This window comes from Conger conger, chromosome 1 (assembly GCF_963514075.1).
Source record: "Conger conger chromosome 1, fConCon1.1, whole genome shotgun sequence".
Taxonomy (NCBI): Eukaryota; Metazoa; Chordata; class Actinopteri; order Anguilliformes; family Congridae; genus Conger; species Conger conger.
The window spans coordinates 26,550,981-26,572,288 of record NC_083760.1 but is presented as its reverse complement, the minus strand read 5'-3'; the positions used below and the strand labels follow the sequence as shown (position 1 = coordinate 26,572,288).

At 41.3% G+C, this 21,308-nt stretch overlaps 1 protein-coding gene across 2 annotated transcripts in view; it reads right to left on the bottom strand.

The window, feature by feature from the left end:
- Window positions 1-21,308, bottom strand: part of supt3h (SPT3 homolog, SAGA and STAGA complex component) — an 85,974-nt gene that overhangs the window by 15,838 nt on the left and 48,828 nt on the right. For both annotated transcript variants that reach the window (XR_009708617.1, XM_061240155.1), the window contains exons 3-6: window positions 20,044-20,128; window positions 7,666-7,752; window positions 6,145-6,238; window positions 482-615 (exon numbers count right to left, since the gene is read on the bottom strand). Coding sequence is in view for 1 of the 2 variants with exons in the window: in XM_061240155.1 (XP_061096139.1) it covers window positions 482-615; window positions 6,145-6,238; window positions 7,666-7,752; window positions 20,044-20,128 (400 nt within the window). In the remaining variant the exon portion in view is untranslated. The remainder of the gene's footprint in view (window positions 1-481; window positions 616-6,144; window positions 6,239-7,665; window positions 7,753-20,043; window positions 20,129-21,308) is intronic.

The following is a 21,308-nucleotide window of genomic DNA, read 5'->3' as shown; positions in this document are numbered from 1 at the left end:
TTTTAGGAATGTTCTTTCAAGATTTCTAAAGTAAGTCAGTGTTCCAGAACGCCACTGCTTTCAATTACCAGTAGAGATTGTTTCATCAGCATTAAAATATTATGTTAAAATTTGAATCACATATTTTGAACCTTAGACCTTACAGGGTAAATGCGCTACAGTGATCCTTATAAATTAGTTGGGATTCAGTCAGTTGATGGAAGTGGTCTTCAGTGTTCAATACCGTAGTGATATTACAGGGATGTCTTTGACAAGTGGTTTCACAAACAAGTCTACAATGATATCGATGGTACAGTCTAAGAAAGCAAAGTTTCTTTAAATATTTATTAAAATGCCATTTTACCCGCATAGTCCCAGGCGAAATAAGTATATTTAAAGATGGTATTTAGAAAAAAAGATGGTTCAGAAAAATCTTCAGTAAAAAAGTTTTTTGTTGTTGTTTCTTTTCATAGTCATGTGATCTGGAGGTTGCGGCCCTTACCTCCAGCCTCTCTTGTTTGACTTCATCAATTTCTTCTTCGTCCAGCAGAGCCAGGAACTCCCCTGTCTGGTCAATGGAGCCCAGGAAGTCCTGAGCTAGCTTCTGCCGCTTGTTGACATTGCTGCTGTACTTATCTATGAAGGGAAAACACAGAGGAGACAGGAGGAGAAAAGGATATGCGTCTGTTTACATTTCACAATTTGGCATTTTAGCATAGTTTTATTATTATTATTATTATTTTTTTTACATTTATGAGGCGGATATTCAGGATACGGACAATTCAGAAAAAGAGAAAAGAAGGAAGTCCGCACAATGATATGCTGCTTACACACCTTTGATACTGACCATTTCAATCCCAGTTGATCCTCAGGTCTGACGAAGATTCACAGGGATTGGAAAAGTCTGTATTAAAGGTGTGTGAGGAGGATATGAGTGTGTGGGCTTCCTTCTTTTCAACCTAGCAGCTTAGTATCTGGATGTGCTTTTGATCACGGTCTCTAAAATTCAGAATAAGTACAGTGCAGTCTGTAAGTATTTGGATCGTGGTACAATTTTTGTTCTTTTGGCTCTGTACTCCAGCACATTGGAATTCGAAGAGAAATTAATAATGAGGTTAAAATGGAGACCATCAACTTTCATTTGATCGTATTTGCATCCACATCAGGTAATCCGTGTAGGAATCGCATCCCTTTTTACAGTGCCTCCATTTTAAGGGACCAAAAGTAATTGGACAGTAGTGATTAGTCAGGTGTATTCAATCGCCTCTCGTGCAGGTAAAGGAAAGCTTTCAGTATCTAGGTTTGAGTCTCGGTTTTTGACTGCCTTTGGAGTCTGTTGTTGTTAACAATGGAAGTCAAGGAAGCCATTATGAGGGTGAGAAGTAAGAAAAAGACAGTCAGAGATATAGGCTAAACAATAGGTTTACCAAAAACGGTATAGTGGATGGCAGTGCTCAGCTGGGAAGTGAATTTGCAGCCTTTGAAATACAAGCGTACTTCCCTTATCACTGTACTACACTGCCACCTGTATGTCTGCAGGAAGGTTGGGGAGTTTTCTGACTTTGGCATGGACACACGTAGAACCAGCTCAACAAAAGATGAAACCAGACCAGAAATGTCAGTCTCTCATCTCGTGCCATCTCATTCTTCAATACATGCAACAAATTTAAGTTACACGATAACAGCCCCAATTTTAATAAAAGACTATGGACATATATTTTAAATACTGTATTTAACCATATTAAACTGAATGTGCGTTGAGTGTCTTTCAATTTATAGGACAAAATCTGTATCAAAACACAGTCACAAGTATTTATTCAAAACCAAAATGGAAAAATCCTTCTGTAGAGTCTTGGTTTACTGCAACCCCTTAATCTTCTACGATTGATACTGTTGTGAATTAACTCCAGAGATGGTGACAGCGGAGAAATGGTTATCTTCATGAAAGGATATGCTGTCAGTGAAGTGTGTTTCTGTGCAGTGAAGTCTGGCGGCAAATTACATGTGTTTTTCAGCAATATGCCTAAAAACAAAAATAGTTTAATCAAGGAGCTAGGATTTATGACAGCTTAATAACAACCTTCCCCGGCTCTCGGTTTTCACAGAGCAGGGGATATTGAGCCCTGAGAATAGCTGTGATTATGGACAGTCTATGTCAACATAGCAATTATATCAAAATCCTAAAAAAAGCAACCTTGAACACATGAACATTTCACAGAACATTTCTGCATGATACACGCATGTTGATACGCCAACACATGCAATTACTTCTGTATTTTTACTTTAATTTCGTCTGTTGTAGTGGGATGTTTAGACAGATGAGAGAGCTAAAACAATCATAAACAGTGCTAACCTCCAGTGATGAGGCAGTGATTTAAAGTCTGACTAAATAAACAACAGTACCAAAAAGCTAAACTTTCATTCTACATGACACATGGAATATCAGCTCAATAAAGAACAAAAAAAACCCTTTTTTTTCTCTGTCTTTCTGCCTGGCGTTACAGAAAATATCCCAAACAGTTCAAGGATTTTTGGCTCTGAAAACACTCATAAACCTCAAATCTGGAACTAAACGACTCTGTGGCCCAATGTGGGACCTAGTATTCAATCTGTTTGCTTTTTAGGGTCTAAAGGGTTGTAGAATGTGTTTATTCCTTATAAAACAGTGGGATTCCAGTTGCTGTTGTTCCCTATGGGCAATTACTCTTTGTGGGAACAAGAAGATTGAAGGCCCTGCGATATCACTTTTTGGTCACACTGTGTTATTTAACCCATTCGGTCTCAAGCCCAATGTGAAGTGGTTACACCCAAAGGGGTTTTGGCTCTGGATGAGAAAAAGGAGGAAAATTGAGGGGTATTTTGATTAGTTGAAAAGGTATAAGCTTCATTATACTTGGGTTTTTACAGTAGTTGGGTTAAGCCACAAAATAAAGAAGCATACCACCATTTTAAAATGGGAAAATAATACAATTGCAAAATGTCCATTTGATGTCCACGAGACATGGGGCATATGCTGTTCTGGATGGACATTCACTTCAAATTCACTTCTCATTGGCAGCCGACTAAAATGTTGTGCCACTGATTGTTTAACATGCCATGTCCAACTGACCAACACAAAACCCTCATGCAGTGGGCAGTATAAGAACTTTGTTGCATTTAGGATAATTATTTTATTTTTTTATAAAATATTTAAAATAATATAGGCTTGAGGTCATTGTTCTCTTTGTTTCTTTACATGTAACTATTAAAAGTAGCAAATTACATGTAACTATGAAAAGAACAGAATGTGTTAAGAAGCAGCACACTCATGTCCGAAAAGAGCAGTATGGGGGAGCAGTATTTAAGGGAGCAGTATTTGAGTCTGCAGACTGAGAGAGCAGCACTCTCAATTTGAAAAGGGTACAGGATGAGGATCAGCAGCACCGTTTGATTTGAAAGTTGCTCCTTCCCCTGGACTTCACTCTCAGTTTCAGCACAGCCTTGGAAAAAAAAAAAAAATCTCAAATGTATTCTATTTAGTCTCTGCTCCCAAAGCTGAGTGAAGCCAAGCAGAAAAGTTTCATATATAATAGGGGGAAAAACAGTTATTCGCAGACAGGACGACTCCTCTGCGACAGACTGCCAGACTGTTCTTTCTAAACACCGCAGCCCCGCTCCTCTGCCCTTTCAAAACATTCTGAAGACTAAAGAAAAATGAAATAAAAGCACATGAGTGATTATTTTTGGAGAGCGTCCCTTTTCACTATTTTTGAATCACCGGGTCACTTCGGGGATCATCGCCCTTATGCTTGATTTCCCTTCCTGATTTGGGTGAAGTTTTGTTTTTTAATCCACTGGAAGGCATTTGTTTTCTCAAGCAGTTTACTGCCGCCAATACCACAGCAATACATATTCCTAAAGCACATAGACTCACCAAGCTGTTTATTACGAACATTTTTACTTTATTAAACCTACTTATTCATGCAATTATCTAATTAGCCAATTGTGTGGCAGCAGTGCAATGCATACAATCATGTAGATACGGGTCAAGAGCTTCAGTTAATGTTCACTTCAACCATCAGAATGGGGAAAAAAATTTGATCTAAGTGCTTTGACTATGGAATGATTGCTAGTGGCAGACAGGGTGGTTCGAGTATCACAGAAACGGCTGATATCCTGGGATTTTCACGTACACTAGTCTCTAGAGTTTGCAAAGAATGGTGCAAAAATAAATAAATAAAAAGAATCCAGTGAGTTCAGCAGACAGAAACACCTTGTTTGACAGGAAGGTGACAGTAATGCGAAAAACCACACATGACAACAGTGATATGCAGAAGAGCATCTCTGAACACACAAGGCATCATAACTCTAAGTAGATAGGCTATAGCAGTAAAAAATAAGTCTAATACATACCTCATAAAGTGCCCAGTGAGTGTAGGACAGTACATGAATGGGGGACAGTAGGACAGTACATGAATGGGGACCAGATATCTTAATCCATATGGTAAATGGTAAATGGTTGGCATTTATATAGCGCCTTTATCCAAAGCGCTGTATAATTGATGCTTCTCATTCACCCATTCATACACACACTCACACACCAACGGCGATTGGCTGCTATGCAAGGTAGCTCGTCAGGAGCATTTGGGGGTTAGGTGTCATGCTCAGGGACACTTCGACACAGCCCGGGTGGGGGATTGAACCGGCAACCCTCCGATTGCCAGGCAACTGCTCTTACTGCCTGAGCCATGTCGCCCCTCATATCAGGCCCACGTCTTAAGAAAAATGGGATTCATTTACCTCAATAAAGGTTCAGCTACTGAGCTGATAAGAGACAATGGAAAATTTCACATTAACAGATGGCTCATTTATAATACTGCATATACTTTTTTATGTTGTCAGGCATATGACTGAGATCAGTTTTAGTACAAATTTGATAGGCCCCATATTGGCATACTGTTTTGTGTAAACGAATGTGCTTTGAAGTTTGAAGCGTAAAACAACCGCCCTAACATACCCATAATTCACTCATAATTCAATACCACATTATGGAAAATAAAAGGCTCTCAGTTGGTTCTGCCTGTTAGGAAAAATGGGGTAATCAAGAGGGGAATAAAATATTTCACTGCGACTGAAATAGATATAATTGTGTTCGACGAGCACCAGAGGATACATTTAAATTTAAACTTCAACCCAGGCTAAAACTCCTGAGAAGAGATGGTCATGCAATTATGTGATTCAGATAAGTATAATTATGCTGTACAATTAATCAGACTGTTTGGAAAAAGTGGCCACTCATGACAAAAAAACAGATTTATACAAGCATAACTGCATGAAAGTAAGAAGAGACTTATTTATTATGCCATTAGGAAAGTGTGACTGTATTATGGTATGACAGGTGACAATATGTGTACTATTATACACTCAGTGAGCAATTTATTAGGTAGACCTGTACACCAGTTTGTTAATGCAAATACTTCATCAGCCAATCCTGTGGCTGCAACTAAATGCATAAAAGCATGCAGATGTGGTCAAGAGGTTCAGCTGTTGTACAGGCCAAATGTCAAAATGTGGAAGAATGTGATCCAAATTACTTTGAGAGTGGCATGATTGTTGGTGCCAGACAGGGTGGTTTGAGTATCTAGTGAGCAGCAGAACTGCTGGCAAAAACACACGGTCAGAGGAGAAGGGCCAGACTGGTCGAAGCTGACAGGAAGGGGACAGTAATGAAAATAACCACGCATTACGACAGTGGTATGCAGAAGAGCATCCCTGAACACAAAATGCGAGGAAACCTCTACGTGGATATGCTACAGAAGCAGAAGACCAATAAGCCTAAAAAATAAGATCTGAAATTAATGCATCTGAGATTGGCCTGTATGTGCATCAGTAGGCACAATATGTTATTTCATGGTCATTTTCACTGACTCTCACCAGCCAAAATTAATTACATTACATTACATGTCATTTGGCTGACGCTTTTATTCAAAGCAACTTACAGTAGATTAAGACTAAGACTAAGCATGAAACAATCCTCCCCTGGAGCAATGCAGGGTTAAGGGCCTTGCTCAAGGGCCCAACGGCTGTGCGGATCTTATTGTGGTTACACCGGGGATCGAACCACCGACCTTGCATGTCCCAGTCATGTACCTTAACCACTACGCTATAGGTGAAAAATGAGGGTACCTGAATCCAGCGGGTCTTCATCGTCCATGCTCTTGAGTATTTTGGACTTGTAGTCTCTGAACTGCATGTACTTCAGCAACCGCCGTACTTTTTTCTGGAGGAGAGACAGCAGAAATGAGAATGAGAGTGTGTGCAGGAGAGACACAGCAAGAAAAAAGGGAGGGAAAAAAATATGGCGATAGAGCGAAAGAAACCGGAGTGGCAATTAAAAATTAAAAACAGATTTTGAGACTAAAAGAAGTTCCATACATGTACGTGCAAGAATAATTTTTCAGAAACCAAATGCCATCTCACTTCTTCGCATGAAAATTCAGTCATTCACCCAGAGATATATTTTGATTTTCAGTTTGAAAAATAGTTTTTAATATACAGTGTCTTCAAAAAGTATTCAGACCCCTTCACTTTTTGAACACCTTGTGTGGTAGATTTAATTTTAAACGGATAAAACTCCCATTGTTTCCCGATCAATCTGCACTCAATAACCCACAATTTGGAGTGCCACAGCAAAGGGTCTGAATGTATGGGCTACTTATGTAAATGAGAGATTTCAGATTTTGATTTTAATAAATTTGCTAAAATTTCTAAAAACATGTTTTCACTTTGTTATTATAGGTAATTGAGTGTAGATTGATGGGAAAGAATGGTAATTTTAAATCTACAACACAAAGTGTGCAAAAAGTGAAGGGGTCTGAATAAGCCATTAATTTAGGTCTTTGTTAAGTTTGTATCTGGAAATTGGCTGTTGTGTATAATTACTCGAACATATTCACAAAGGATCATTAGAAGACTATGACAAAGGGCTAACATGTATTTCTTAAAGTGTCCTTTGGAAGCACAACCATACTAATAACTTGCAAAAGATTAAACAATGCTTTCTTGAAAAATGAATTCTTGCACATGATAACCAATTAAATTGTGAATACTGGACCTCGAGATGGGATACAAAATGACTTAAGGGACTCTCCAAGTTGGCTGATGCTTTATTCCTAATACTGTCCAAACTTTGGGGGAAACGGTTTTGAAATGCCTTGGACGTTGCCGTGTTTGTGTTTGCATTGATTTACGCAATGTTTGTCCAGTACAAATAAACAAACTGTATTCCTACATACCAAAATAGAGGGAAGAAAATCGAGGCCAGAGCCTTGCCATTGGTTTTGGCCAGAAGACTGGGCTAATTGTGACACTAAAACAGTTACTTGAGTTCATTTTATTCCCCGTCGCACAGTGTGAAGCTGGGTGTGCCTTTTACATTTTGTTTCATGTTGCTATACGTGCACATCACATGCACTAGGTTAGGCCCTACCCATTGCAGTTGTACCATTAACTTGACGATGCCATAACCATAGGCATTTTATGGGAGCCTCTTTAGAATGATTTTTGCATTTGAACTTGAAACACAGACTCACAAACAAGCCAGAGGTGGCATCTAATAAGCACCCGGACTGCTCAAATTCAACTTTTACCCCTCTCACATTGACATGCACACACATCCATGCTATATTCACATTTTGGCACGGTTACCTTGTCTTTTCTCATCAGAAACAAGATGTCCTCCGCGGATATAACCCGGGCTCCTCTTAAAAGTGACACCTCTGCAGCCTGATGGAGCTACAAATAAAAGAAGAAAACAGTAAGCTCATCATACGGTATTGTGCATTCAAATAACTGTATTTTCTCTCAAACACTTCAAACTAGCAATATACAGGCAATTTCTCACGGCAAAGTGAGAATAGGAGTATGTCCTCATCTATCCTTGAAAAAGCTTACACATACAATTATAGTAAATGTTTAATTAAACACTTGAAAGAACCCCATTGTTGCAGGAGGGCTGAACAGATGGTGTACCCCATTTTTAGAGCAAAGCTGACACTCAGCACTGTAGCGCTGGCTCTCTACACCACTCAAAAGGGACTCGCTCTTCAACATGAATCTGAATCCTCTTGCTAGTAACACATGTGCTGGACCCATTAACCCAAACAGCAGTAGCTGTCTTTAATATTTGTCAGGGAAAAGAAGCATTTGGCATTTGTTTTCATTTTGGCTACTGTTCACCGGGCATGAGTTTCAGTCCATAAATCATATTTGGACCGGAGACAATTATCGCTTAGCTGAGCTCACGCAGCAATATCATTAAAGTTTCTTGATAATGTGGCTTTGGCAACACCACCACATTATAAAGACCAAAGGAGTGTGGGAGTAATTCTTTCCGCTGGTTTTAAGATAAAGATGTTATGGGTGAGACAAAAATCCAGCTAAGAGTAGAAAATGTTTATCAGTGCCAATACATGCAAGACCTCTGTTATCACATCTCGGAACACGGCTATTAAAACATCTATTCAGTTTTGAAATAAAGGGGCTGAGTGCTCTTCGCGTTACTGATGGAACTCTGGAACCCCTCATCGCATTGAAATTACCAGGTTCATCTTTCTTGCATTAAGCTACATAACTCAGAAAGGCGTATGTTGCAATCACATGGAAGCAATCTTTAACCTTCAGTGAGGGTAGAAGAAAGAAAATGAAGAATGTACTTTCAGTTAAACGCTGTAATTTCATTTCACTGCCCGAAAGTCAAAACACCTCGTTTGTCATTGTCGGTGTCTTCACAAAATGATAGCCGCCCACATGCAAATCCGAGAATAAACCACATGCCTTGGATCATAGAGTCTTTCCTTCAAAAAGTTTGTGTGCAAACTTAACTGATACTGAGACTGCGCCATTGCAAGAGAGAAATTTAGGTTTTTTGATGTATTATAAGATACTTAAAAACAGCTGCTGATTGGCAAGATAAATAAATTAATTAATAAGCTATTCCAGTGACGGAAGTGCAATTTCACAATCATGAATCTTGTCGACAGTACTGTGCTTCACAATCATAATAAAAAACTAATTCAAGTATAAAGGTTTTGCATTATTAAATACTTTGTAATTGTAATGGCTGACATTTGTATAAATCGCATGCATCTATTCTTACACACGGCATATAACTTGCATTTAAATTATTGCACAAGCAAACTTTACAAGTATAAGTCATCTAAATATAACTTCAGTTCAATTTTATTTTCATGCAGACAAGGACACATTGAGAGGAAATGGTTGGGCAGGAGAGAATTTCAGTGTGGAAAAGAGAGCTATAAAGAGAAAAAAAGCGAATGCACCAAACACAAATGCTAAATATTCTAGCGCTAAATATATTCCAGTTAATAAAAAAATGCCTTCGTTTTTTCAAAACAACACCTGCAGAGTGGGTTATAAGACCGCATGATGATAAAATAAATAACTGGCTCCAAGAAACAACAAATTATTTTGTTGTGTGTCAAGTCTGGGTCATCTGTTGTGATCTTTAAAAAAGACAAAATATCTGCGTTTGTAGAACGGATATTTTTAGTGTATGTTTCAGCATTTTTTTTGTATTCACGTGACCACTGTATACACAGCTTATAGACAAGCAGAAACGGAAGTTTGTCATATAAAGCTAGTGCTTCCATGATATGATGTATACAAGAGTGAAATGGAACTGACCGATGTCAAATGAGGAGGCGGACGTCAAATGAGGATGCATGCCAATGTGTGAGAAGGACAATGGTAGGAGGGGAACAGAAAATTGACAGACATTTGATCAACATTACCCGCCTGTAAAATCATGTTTTCCAGGAAGGAGTTGAAAACATCTTTGGTGTGAATATGCACACCAAAGTATTTTCTCTTTTTTTGAAATGTATACTTTAAAATGCGTTTGTATGGTTATGAAGAATTGACTAAATTGAGGAAAAAGTGAATTTTTATTTCAGGTTGTCTTACATTTTCCACAGCTATCAGTGCATGAGAAACCACACTGTGAGTGTGAATGGGTGAAGCAAGCCAAGCAATGAGTGATGCTCGCTGACTGACAGTGACAGATTGACTGAGTAGCTCAATCAAAGTACTGAAATAACCTTTACCATTTAGACCAACATGTTTAAGAATGAACTGTAATGTACAGGCCGTCACCCAGGTTACCCTGACTTGGCTGAGGTCACCACAGGATCAAGACGGGTCACTGCAGGGTGAGTCGGCCAACAGGTATCAAGGGCTGCTGACAAAGCACTGTTATGATATCTGGAATCAAAATATTTACCAATTACCACCTTTCAAAAATGTTTTGTGCAGAGTGAAGCACAGACACACACACTCACAAACACACATGCACGTGCAAACACACATGCATGTGTGCACACACTCACACACATTTTGGAACAATTCAGACTGGTCGCTGTTCGTGTTGGACGGTATTAGCTCCTGCCCATGGCTATCGCTGTGGTAGCTGTACTCTGTCCTAAACCACCGTTTTATTTCAGTATATTTCTCTCTGCCTTCCAAAACACTCACTTTCCATTTACTGACAGGCAGTACCGGAAAGTTATGGTTACCATCTACGGATGACCGCTCGAGGCAACTGAAGGCCAATCCAGCATTAACAGAAACATGGGGTGGGATTGGATTCTAAATACAGATTCTCCCTAACAGAGGCCCAGAATTGCTGTCTTTGGCCAGCTGAAGCACAAATACATATACCATCTCCAGCAATTTAATGCATATTTTATACATTTCCTGCAAAATGTCATTCAAATTGAAATGCCGTACTGAAGATTTAATATGAAGAACATTCAGCATTTAGTCAGAAAGATTACAAACATAAAGAACGTGATCTTTATTGATCAGGAACAATATGAAGACAGGTACGCCTGTTTTCAATTTCACAAATGTAATACTTACAACTTGCAAAGCATGAATTGCCCGGAATTTACCATTCTTAACATATTTTTTGCATTACATGAAACCCAAAAGTCATCCCATTGCTTGAATTCGATTAAAATCGACATCATGGTGACAGATGTGGAGATTAAACAATGGGATCAATGTACCCAACAGCTCCAACATACAGGAGTTACTGGCCAGGTGGGCTTAACTCCATGTAATCCCAATGCTCTTTATGTCTGAACAGGACACATATTCCTGTGAAACTAAATCTTTTCAACATACAGTGCAAGCTATGGGAGAAAAAAACTGAGAAAAAAAGAGCTGGTTTAATGAATTATTCCGAACAGATGTGTGTTTGAGTTGAATGACTGGATGAGGGACAACCTTTCCACCCCAGAGAAAAGCAATCTGTGCCTTACCAAATCCCGCAACTGTACCCGTCTCCTGCCAGACCAGGGTCAAATACGAAATTGTTTTAGATTCAAATAATTTTCTGCGCTCGGCTGATTTTGCCTGGTGCAAGTGACCCAACCAAGAGGACCAGAAGGCAGGACTTGCACTTTTTGAGAACATTCCATAGGTTCCAAAACACCAGAGAAGCTCAGTAAAGTGCAAGTAAAAAAGTATTTGAACCAAAAACAATGACACATTTGACCCAGGTCTGTCTTCTGTAGACAGGTCACCCCACAGCGCTCGCCTTCCTGAAAGCGCGAAGCAACCGTCTCCCGCGAACGAGGAGGTTTTCCAGCCTCGCTGCCTAACGCACGGATCCTCTTTCCCAGCCCGCACGGCAGGCTGCTTCATGTCACTCCGCCCTCACAGCCTGGCAGAGAGCAAAAACAAACACGCCGCCCAGAGCCATTTCCTCTTTTTACGGCTACCGCACGGTCCGGACGTGAGACGCGTGATTCGAGCGGACAGCAGGTGGAGCGGAGTGTTCCTGCCACAACTGCCTGTAAAGATCAATTAATCTGTTTCTTCGAGAGGAGTTTCCACATTTCTGACACAGTCTTGTGACTCGACTTCTTGAGAGCAAGCAAAGAAAAAAGAAAAAAAGGCTTCTTAAATTAATTTGACCACACCATGTCAAAATGCCCCAAATTCACCTCCATACCAGACTTGTAGCACCAGGCCAAATGCCATGGACCAACAATCCCCTACCAACCAAGACAACCAGAGAAGAAATGGCACTCCCGCATAATGACAGCTACTGATAGCTACGATGAGATAAACCCTTCAAGCTGTGAGCAAGCCAAGCCTGACCACAGCCTGACAAGGCCTGACCACAGCCCAACCAAACCTGGTCAGAGCATAACAGAGCCACACCCCAGCCTAACCAAACCTGACTCTAGCCGAAATAAGCCTAACCTGAACAAAGAAACAATTATATAGCCAATCTGAGCCCATTATAAGTATTAGACAATGCAACTATATCTAAATACAATTCCATAGCCTGTATTCAGTCAAGTAATGCTTAACTTTGTCGAACAAGAAAGCATATTGAAGTTTATCTTTATAAACTTAGTTCGGTAAACTAGTTGCAGTGATTGGTGAACTTCAAAAACACAAAACATATCACTTTTAATTCATATTCAAAGTTAAGGACTAATATTCAATACCAGCCTATGTATTGTTCTGTTAATAAACAAATGAAAATAAACTGAGAAACGTGTAAAAGGACATTTGCCCCCGATCGATGATGGCACCTCAACGCGTTGTCAACAACAGAAGCAAACACGACAGTGCTTGTCACAACAGATAAGCGACAGCCTTCGGATTCCAGGAAAACTCTGGAATAACAAGGGGACGCCGGTTTCACCAAAAGCACGTGGTAAGCTGAGGCTGTGATGTGGAAGAGATGTGGAAACACGCCCTGGTGTTTGTGCGGGAGGCCCTAATGAAGAGAACCGGAGGTCTGTTATCAGCGTTTTCTGAAACGTGAAGTCCCTGAGAGCCAATCTGATGGGTAAATAAAACAAGTGCTTCCCATTTCTACAGAACCGCTCAGATACCGACGGACTAATAGCCCACACACCACAACTATGCGCCCGTACCCTTGAAACGCGAGGACCGCATACCGACTTTGGTATTCGCTGCGGAAAACCTGCTCCTCTGGCACCTGCTGTTTGAATCACCGAGATTTCATCACAAACCACAACGTTCATTCAGTCGAGAGAAAGTGCAGCCACTGCGACGAGATTAAAGCGCAGGCATTTACACTTCACTCCACAAGCTACAATAACTAAACGCAGCCATTTAAATGTCACACCGCAAAATAATAGGATTAATCAGCCATTTAAATGTAATTTGGGGATTAACAAAGGCATTTACTGTAACCGTTACTCCGCTAACAGGATTAAACACGGGCATTTAAGCATTAACCACTAACTAACAAGAGTAAAACACAGGCGGTTAAACTGGACTTCACGATTTGACATAGGTAAACACAGGTTTTGAAACTTTTACAGTTGATTAGATTAAACGGGGGACAAGGGCCCAACAGCTGTACGGATCGTATTGTGGTGATTGAAGCACCAACCTTGCGGGTCCCAGTCATGTACCCTAGCCACTATGCTACAGGCTACATGATTGACAGAGCTGTTAGTTGGCTAATAACCTGATTCAGATATCTCACCACTCTTATACAGAGTTACATAGACAGCAACTCGTAGATTCAATTAAAAAGAATTCAAAAATTCGAATGAGTAAAATGGTGGCCTAAAGATGCTCAGTTCATCCTGTAGAGACTTGCTGTTTCTCTGAGTAAAGAGCAGCTTAAAGAGTCATTTAAGGGGCTGATGGAAATAAAAATGAGTCTAGTGGTGAGAAATAGTCACCCCGGAGCACTGTAAAAACAGTGGAGAGAAAAGTGCCACAGAATAACTGCTGGCACAAACAAACCCAGTCAATTTCTGCACCTGGTGTTTGGGTGATGTCTGGCTCGCGAGACGTCTCTTTCCCGTGGGCTTTGGGCATCCGAGAGGAGCAGGCTCCTACATCTGGAACATACAATCCATCCGACCAATCACAGGCCATGCAGCGAGCTGGATCAAAAGCAACTGGTCCCTTGACCATATGAGATTTTACAGAATTTAAATGAACATCTTCCAGTGCATTTAGTACCGTATGGATACACAAACTGAGAACATTTTAAACGATTCTCGAAGCTCACTAAACTCAAACTCCAGTTATGATCAGATAAGCTTGCGGAAACTGTGACTGACCCAAAAGAGGTACAGTGAATTGTGAATTTAAAAAGATATTCTAAAGAGATATGAAAACTATTTTTTTCAAAACATATTTTTTTAATTACATATGGATCTAGAATATTCTTTTTTTATTTTATTTTTTTCTTGAGCAACACATAAAAGCCCCAATATGTGAATGACACGAATAAATATCGATGAAAGCCACTTTTCTCATAAATCAGGCACATTATCTGCAGTAACCTTACTGTACCTACCATGGGGATTACAACTTTCAAAAGCCAATGTTTCAATTTACCAGATAAAAACCGTATCATACATCACGATCAAAGAAATAAAAACTGTACTCCGCACATGTTCACATACCGGGTTCCATCCATAGGATGCATATCTCTCAGGCAGTAACATACAGCCAGTCTCAGAAACACCACTGGACCCACAGTCTGTAAGGACACTGATGAGGACTCCCTCACGCACGCACACACACAGACACACACACACAGACACACTCACGCACACACAGGAGGGATTTAAACGAGGACAGTTTCCACACTGCACCAGTGATCTGAGCGAACACCAGGGGGCAGTAGAACCCACTCAGGTTTTTTAACTTGTATAACCTCTACAAGGTCTGGCGGGCTGCTCCTGTCAGTTGCTGTTTGCGAAAGCTTCAGGTGAGAAATCCGGAAAAAACGTACAGAGCCAGGGAAACAGACAGGAACGTAAAAGCACAGTGTTTTAACATACACAGAACTTCAGTTACAGCAACTGCTGCACATTATAATTATTTTACAGGCAGAATTTCATTCCTGTAGCCTATACTGCAGGGTAAGTGCTCAATTATACTGCCATTAAAGGAACTTCAACACGCAAGCACTGATGTAGAACTTCACCCCGGTATTAAGGATGATCAAACAACCAATAATAACAGCCGTAATAAGCAGAGTCTGTGATATTTTTTAATCTACCCTGTAACAGTACATGCATGCAAAGAGAGTGAGCGTGCAAGCGTGTGCGTAACACATGCTGTGCAAAAGTCAAAGACAGAGGGAGATGTTTGGTGACCATCTGGGTAGAGTTTATAGTGTAACTGGGGTTTGTTACTCCTGTGGTCCCTGTTTCGGTAGCAGGAGTTTCTGAGGTGTCACACCTCAACTTTGGGAATCCTGAACATGCAGTGCAACTGTTGGGCCAACCACTGGACAGACAGGGAGCCATCCGACCAATCAAAGGGCACACTGAGACCCTTTCACTAGAGTACAAAGCCATCAGATTTCACTGGCTTACATGAGGTTCTTTCAGTGCATTATTAGTGTATAGCAACATTGAACTGAGCTCACATTCAAAAGGACCTCGAACAGTCGTTTGGGCGTGTGGGCGGCACAGAAGTAACTCGAGAGGCAAAAAAACACGCAATTCCCAAAATATTAAATAAATAAATAAAACAAACAAACAGCCGCGTTGCATTTTGCCAGCGTTGTAATTTTCATGAGCAGAAGAGCCGGTGTGAGACAGTATCAAAATGCTGCACCTAAATCCCTCTCCAAAACTTTGCTGAGCACTTTATGAAACCTAATATTTAGGCAATGTATTATGACTTTATTGTGCTCTCTACGAAGGTCCAGCTGTAATATACAGCCTCAGACCCCACAACGCGTGGAGAAGACTACTGGGAGTAGACAGTAAATTACTTGGGCCTGCCTGCGTGTGTGTGTGCTCATATTTTGGCCGTGAGGCTCATCGTACATAACGTATCTCTTTGGAAGCAGCATACCGCTGTCAAGAGCACGCAGGGAGCTTCCTGTCACGGTTAGCATTACAATGCTCAAGGGCGTGCCCATCGCATTTAACATTAAAATTTAAGGGGACGTGACAGGCACGTTCACCTCCGGACTGGAGAGGGGGATTTCCTTTTCAGAGACCCGGCTTTAGGAAGCAAATTCTCCATTGCGAAAGTGAAGTGAAGCGAAAAACCGAACACCGCCCGGTCGACCGCAAAAACCGCAAACCGCCTATTCAGGGCCGCGAATGCATTTGTGTCAGGTTTCTGTGTACTGAATGCCAGTAGGTGAGAGATGAAAGATCCTTCACACCAATGTGTAGCGATGCACAGGTACTGTATTTGCAGTGAAGTGGCCAGGCAGTTCTGAATCAGGGCCGAGTTGAACATGAGAAAGAATGGAGACAGACACATGATGCAAGGCTCAGTAGAAAATTCTGGAATCAAACAAGAGGACTGGTGTGGAGGAAAATCACATTCTCACTCACATGGTTTCTCGGACATCTAGACATGTCCCAGCTAATATAAAAATGTTGTAGCAACTTATAATATTGATAAAACATTTTAGTAACTTTGTGAGACCATTTTAGGCAGACGTTGGGGCAGACTATAGCCAAGCAGCTAAAGTGCTTGACTGGGATCTGGAAGGTTGGTGGTTCAATCCCCAGTATAGCCACAAAATGTGTGCAGTGGTTGTGCCCTTGAGCAAGGCCCTTAACCCTGCATTGCTCCAGGGGAAACCTGTTTAATATAGTCAACTGTAAGTTACTTTGGATAATAGCATCAACCAAATAACTGTAATGTAATGTAATTTTGTGTTAGCTGGGATAAAGCTATGTATAAAGCTTCTGAGAATTACTCCAGAAACATATTCAGAGAGCTTTCAAAATAAAAACAATTCTCAGCTAAAAGCAACACACAAGAGTTGGTATAAGTTGCTAAAAGTAACTATGAGCAAAGCACTCTTATGAGTGGCTTTACATGAGCTTTACAAATGAAATGATGCATAAAATTATGAGAATTAAAGTGTCAGCTTCTCAAAACGTGTTTGTTCACATCGAGTGACAACGTGCACTTGCATGCCAACACACAAGGGAAGCCGGTTGTCTGTCCTTGTATGACTTACTTAATTCACCTGAACTTCAGTACATGTCAGACATCATGCAGCTGATGTCCGCTTTAACTATTGCGAGAAATTAAGTCATTATGGTATGAACAAGAGTAATTACGAATCACTCTGAGACGTTGGTCATGTACAGTACAGTATGCAGGACTGAGCGAGCTTGCTAACTAATGCAGTTGGCGATAGAAGTTATGATTGGCAACCAGCTCGTAATTATTCCAGATCGATGTTCTGCTGACTAGATTTTATATGTTTGGTTGATATTGACCCTTAAAAACAGACAGGTCAGTTAAGATCATGCAATAATACTATTTTCGGGACATCCCTTGGACTGGTTGGGAAATCAATTACTCTTTCTGCTGTGAGACACTGCAACGGCCCAAAATGTCAGCGTTACGGTTCCTCTATTTCAATGGGACAGCCCCAAAGTGTCACTTACGATATGTCTGTTATTCCTGGGGGCCGAGTTACACAATTATCCTGTACTAAACAAATAAGAATACATAAAGGAATCTTCCTGTACTTAAGAGGGAATTTTCACAGAGTGGTTTGAAAAATATGACCCCAGGCCTCTGGAGGTCAAAGGTGAACAAGCTGAAGAGAAAGTCTGGCTCCCTACACCCCCCGCTCTCCAGCCCGCAGCGCTCCAGGGTCGGAGGTCGAACGAGCGAAGCGTGCCTGCTCGATGAACACCTGTCGGCTGCACGTGCCGACGAGACGTCGTCTCAGCCGAGCTCCAGCTCCTTAACCTTGCGTTTTGGAGTCGTTAAAAAACAGCAACCCCCGTAAAGACCGGGATACGCCCCCTCATCACCCAGGCACAAAGACGGCACTTTGTTTCTCTCTTAATCCGCCTCTGCTTTTCACGTGAATCAGCATAGCTGAAAATCCAGCAGCGGGGAAACGCACAGCCTCAAGACAGTCTGGGAGAATATCTCTCAGGCATGCGGTTTTCCATGCTTTTCAAAGAAGAAAAAAAGAAAGAAAAAATACCTGCAGGCCACCTTTCCGACAGAAAATGATTGCGCAGTATGAGTAAGGGGTAATGTTTTTCCCTTCACACGTTCATTTTTACCGGAATGTTCTGTCTGGCTTCTATAACATCTTTGCCGTTGGGTCCTGAGTGGACTTAGCAATATTCATAATGGCTTTAATGAAGTGACTGTGTACAGAGGAATGCAGTCGCCCCCCCCCCCCCACCGCCACCTTGATAACACAGAGCTGTCTGTTGTTTTCATTTTCCTGTGGTTTGGTTTGGCTCACTCGCTTTTCTGACTGCAGTCTTTCATCTGCTGACTGAGTCCCGTAAAAGCTGCCTGAAGGCAAGGTCTTTTGGTAAGGCCTACATTAACATAACTCTGTACTTAACACCATCTTTCCCACCAGCCTACCACTGCCAGCACCTTTGCTTCGAAGTCACAGGGTATTCCGGACAGTAAAATGGCTCCTTAAGTGACAGTGGCAGGCTGAGGTTTCCCTGTTCTTAAGTACAGGCTAAAATAAACAAATCCCACAGGCCTAACTTCCACAGATCTACTGAATGTGCCACCTACATGGTTCTCTGAGAGTGACAGTAACTAGAGTGACAGAGCTGTGTGGTCATGTACATCTCCGAGAGTGTGCGTCCGTTGTGTTCTGCACCAAGCAAGCAAAACCAGGCTTTGTTTTTGATGCTCACTTCCTGGTCTTGTTGAGTGACGTTTTTGCTCACTCGTGCCTGTGTGGTTGGCTCCTGTGTAAGTGTTTCAGCCAGCAGTTTCAGTGTAAGTAAATGGTAACAATACGGTAAATATACAAAGTATATATATAAAATATACAATAATTGGTTCCCACAAGAAAATTAAGTTTGATTCTTCATTTACTGTCTCTCCAGGTACTGATTTTCTTGAATGTGTTATTAGGACAATTTGCATCACTGCCAACTTACTCTCAGTCCACATTCAGTGAGCGTGGACATGAGGGTCACATCAAATGACATCACATTATAGGCATTTGGCAGACGCTCTTATCCAGAGCGAGGTACAACAAAGTGCATACCCATAAACCAGGGACAAGTGCACTGAAAGACCCTAGAGGGAAGTCTAGTTTCAAGTGCTAGTTTCAAGGGTTTGGTGCACAAGTGAAATTTTTGGGCCAAAATAAGAATTCCATATCAAAAGAAAGCTCTTGGTGAGATCTATTGTGTGGCTAAAGATAGGATGTGTCATCCTTAACTACACTGAAATAAAGGGTACAAACTTAAAGACTCATCCCAAAAAGCTTGGTTCATTCAAACATTAGTTTTTTTGGCTCTCCTGTAAAATGTGGAAAATGGCACTTACAGCACTCATGCACCAAACCCTCAAAGGGCTTCCTATTTCCATACTCCACAGTCCCTCTGCACACACACACACACACACACACACACACACACACACACGCAGGCTGCTAAGGGGACTGCCCCACCTTACATACAATCCTTGATCACTCCCTACTCCCCAGCTAGACCACTCCAGTCTGCCAGCTCTGGTCGCCTTATGGTTCCCTCTCTACGTGCACCTGGCGGTCACGCCTGTTTTCCGTTCTGGTTCCTCAGTGGTGGAATGACTTGCCTACCACTGTCAGGACAGCAGAATCCCTCCCCTATTTCGACACAGACTAAAAACACACCTTTTCAAACTCTACCTTAGTCCTCCCTCCTGATTTCCACTTATGATGACTATATGTTTAGAACAGCATTTCATGTGTATTTTCCTAGTTATGGATGTGATGCTTTGACTTGTGGAAGAACCTATGCACTTGTAAATCGCTTTGGATTAAAAGCGTCTGCCAAATGACTAAAATGTAAATGTAAATGTCTCTGGCTCCAACTGCCTGAAAACGCCATTTCCACATTTTAAACACTTCCCACAAGCCCAGAGTGGGTCAGTGCCGTCAGTGCCCGTCAGTGGGTGACGTCACAGGCACTTGGTCCATATTCGTTCTGCAGTCTGGTCAGCACTCATATTTATATGTGTATGTGATTGTGCGTGCCCCATGTGTGTGTCGGGGTATAAACTCCACGGCCATCATACCAGATTGATGAGCTGGGTGTGAACGATGTCCTCTACCAGCGCCGCTGTTTCATGTAGAGGCCTGCGGGCGTCTCCCAGAGCAAACCTGCACAGGACAGACACATATTACTACTCTATAAAAACTAAACATTACAGAATGTGAATAATTATGGAACATTAAATTAAGGAATGTCAAACCTTACGGAACACTAAAAATAGTTAAACAATTGAAGATGTAACTATAGATACTTAACACTTAATTTCCCAAAGCAATAATTACAATATTTACAATAATTACTACATTTGCTTCATTGTGAGAGAGAAAGAGTGAAAAGTATATATTTTCAGTAGCAATCCAAGATTAACTGTAGAATGCTGGCATATTCCAATAACTGACAGCACCAACAGGATTAACTCATCTGAAAAAACACCACGGTAAATAACTTTTCAGATGGAAAATTCTGCACGCTTCTTTGCTTCAACACACTGAAAGAGGGACTCATTCACACAGATGACTTTGTTGCAGCATACACAGAAAACATCAAAGGCTTTTTAAAAAAGGACTCCATAAAAGGCCTGAGAGAGCATTTAAAGGAGGAAACAAAAGATGCCGAATGCAAAGCCAAGTCAGAGCATTCTTGTGGCTGTTCAGAATGAAAAGGCAACCGTGTTATTAGGAGGCGGCCATTTTATTGCGACCTTTAGTTTTTCCTGGAAAGACATGTATGCAAAGAGTCTGTATTTATCAACAGCTGATAAAGTGACTAGACTCACAAAATGCCCCTCACAGCCTCTGCTCAAACACATCAAAGCAACGTTTCATTTCACTCTGGCGCATGGAAAAATAGAATGCTAGAAGTTTGTGAAGAAACATCTGCAGCCCCTTTTCACAAGACTGTGGGTGGGTACAATGGGCAATATATTCCAGGCTAGGTATGGTATATTTAGGTAGGGCTGGTGACTAGTACAAAGAGTTGGTGGAAAAGATGATGAGGGGGGGTTGGGAGGTTGGGAAGCCCCATGTGTTAACAGAACGCTCTGACTGGGAACTGTGGAAAGAGGTGGGAGGCAGGAAAGGGCAGTAACATCAGTTTATAAGCATTTGTTTCTTTTTCCCCCCCTGTTCCATAAATCAAGAGCACACACTCACAGAGAGAATGCAGTTGAGGCAGGATTGTGTAGGCATTACCATGGAAACGACAGAAGAGATGGGAAAGGTGACTGGTCATGGAAAGGACTGAGTTACTGGGGCTGACGATTAAAAAATGCTCCCCAATTTGGCTGAA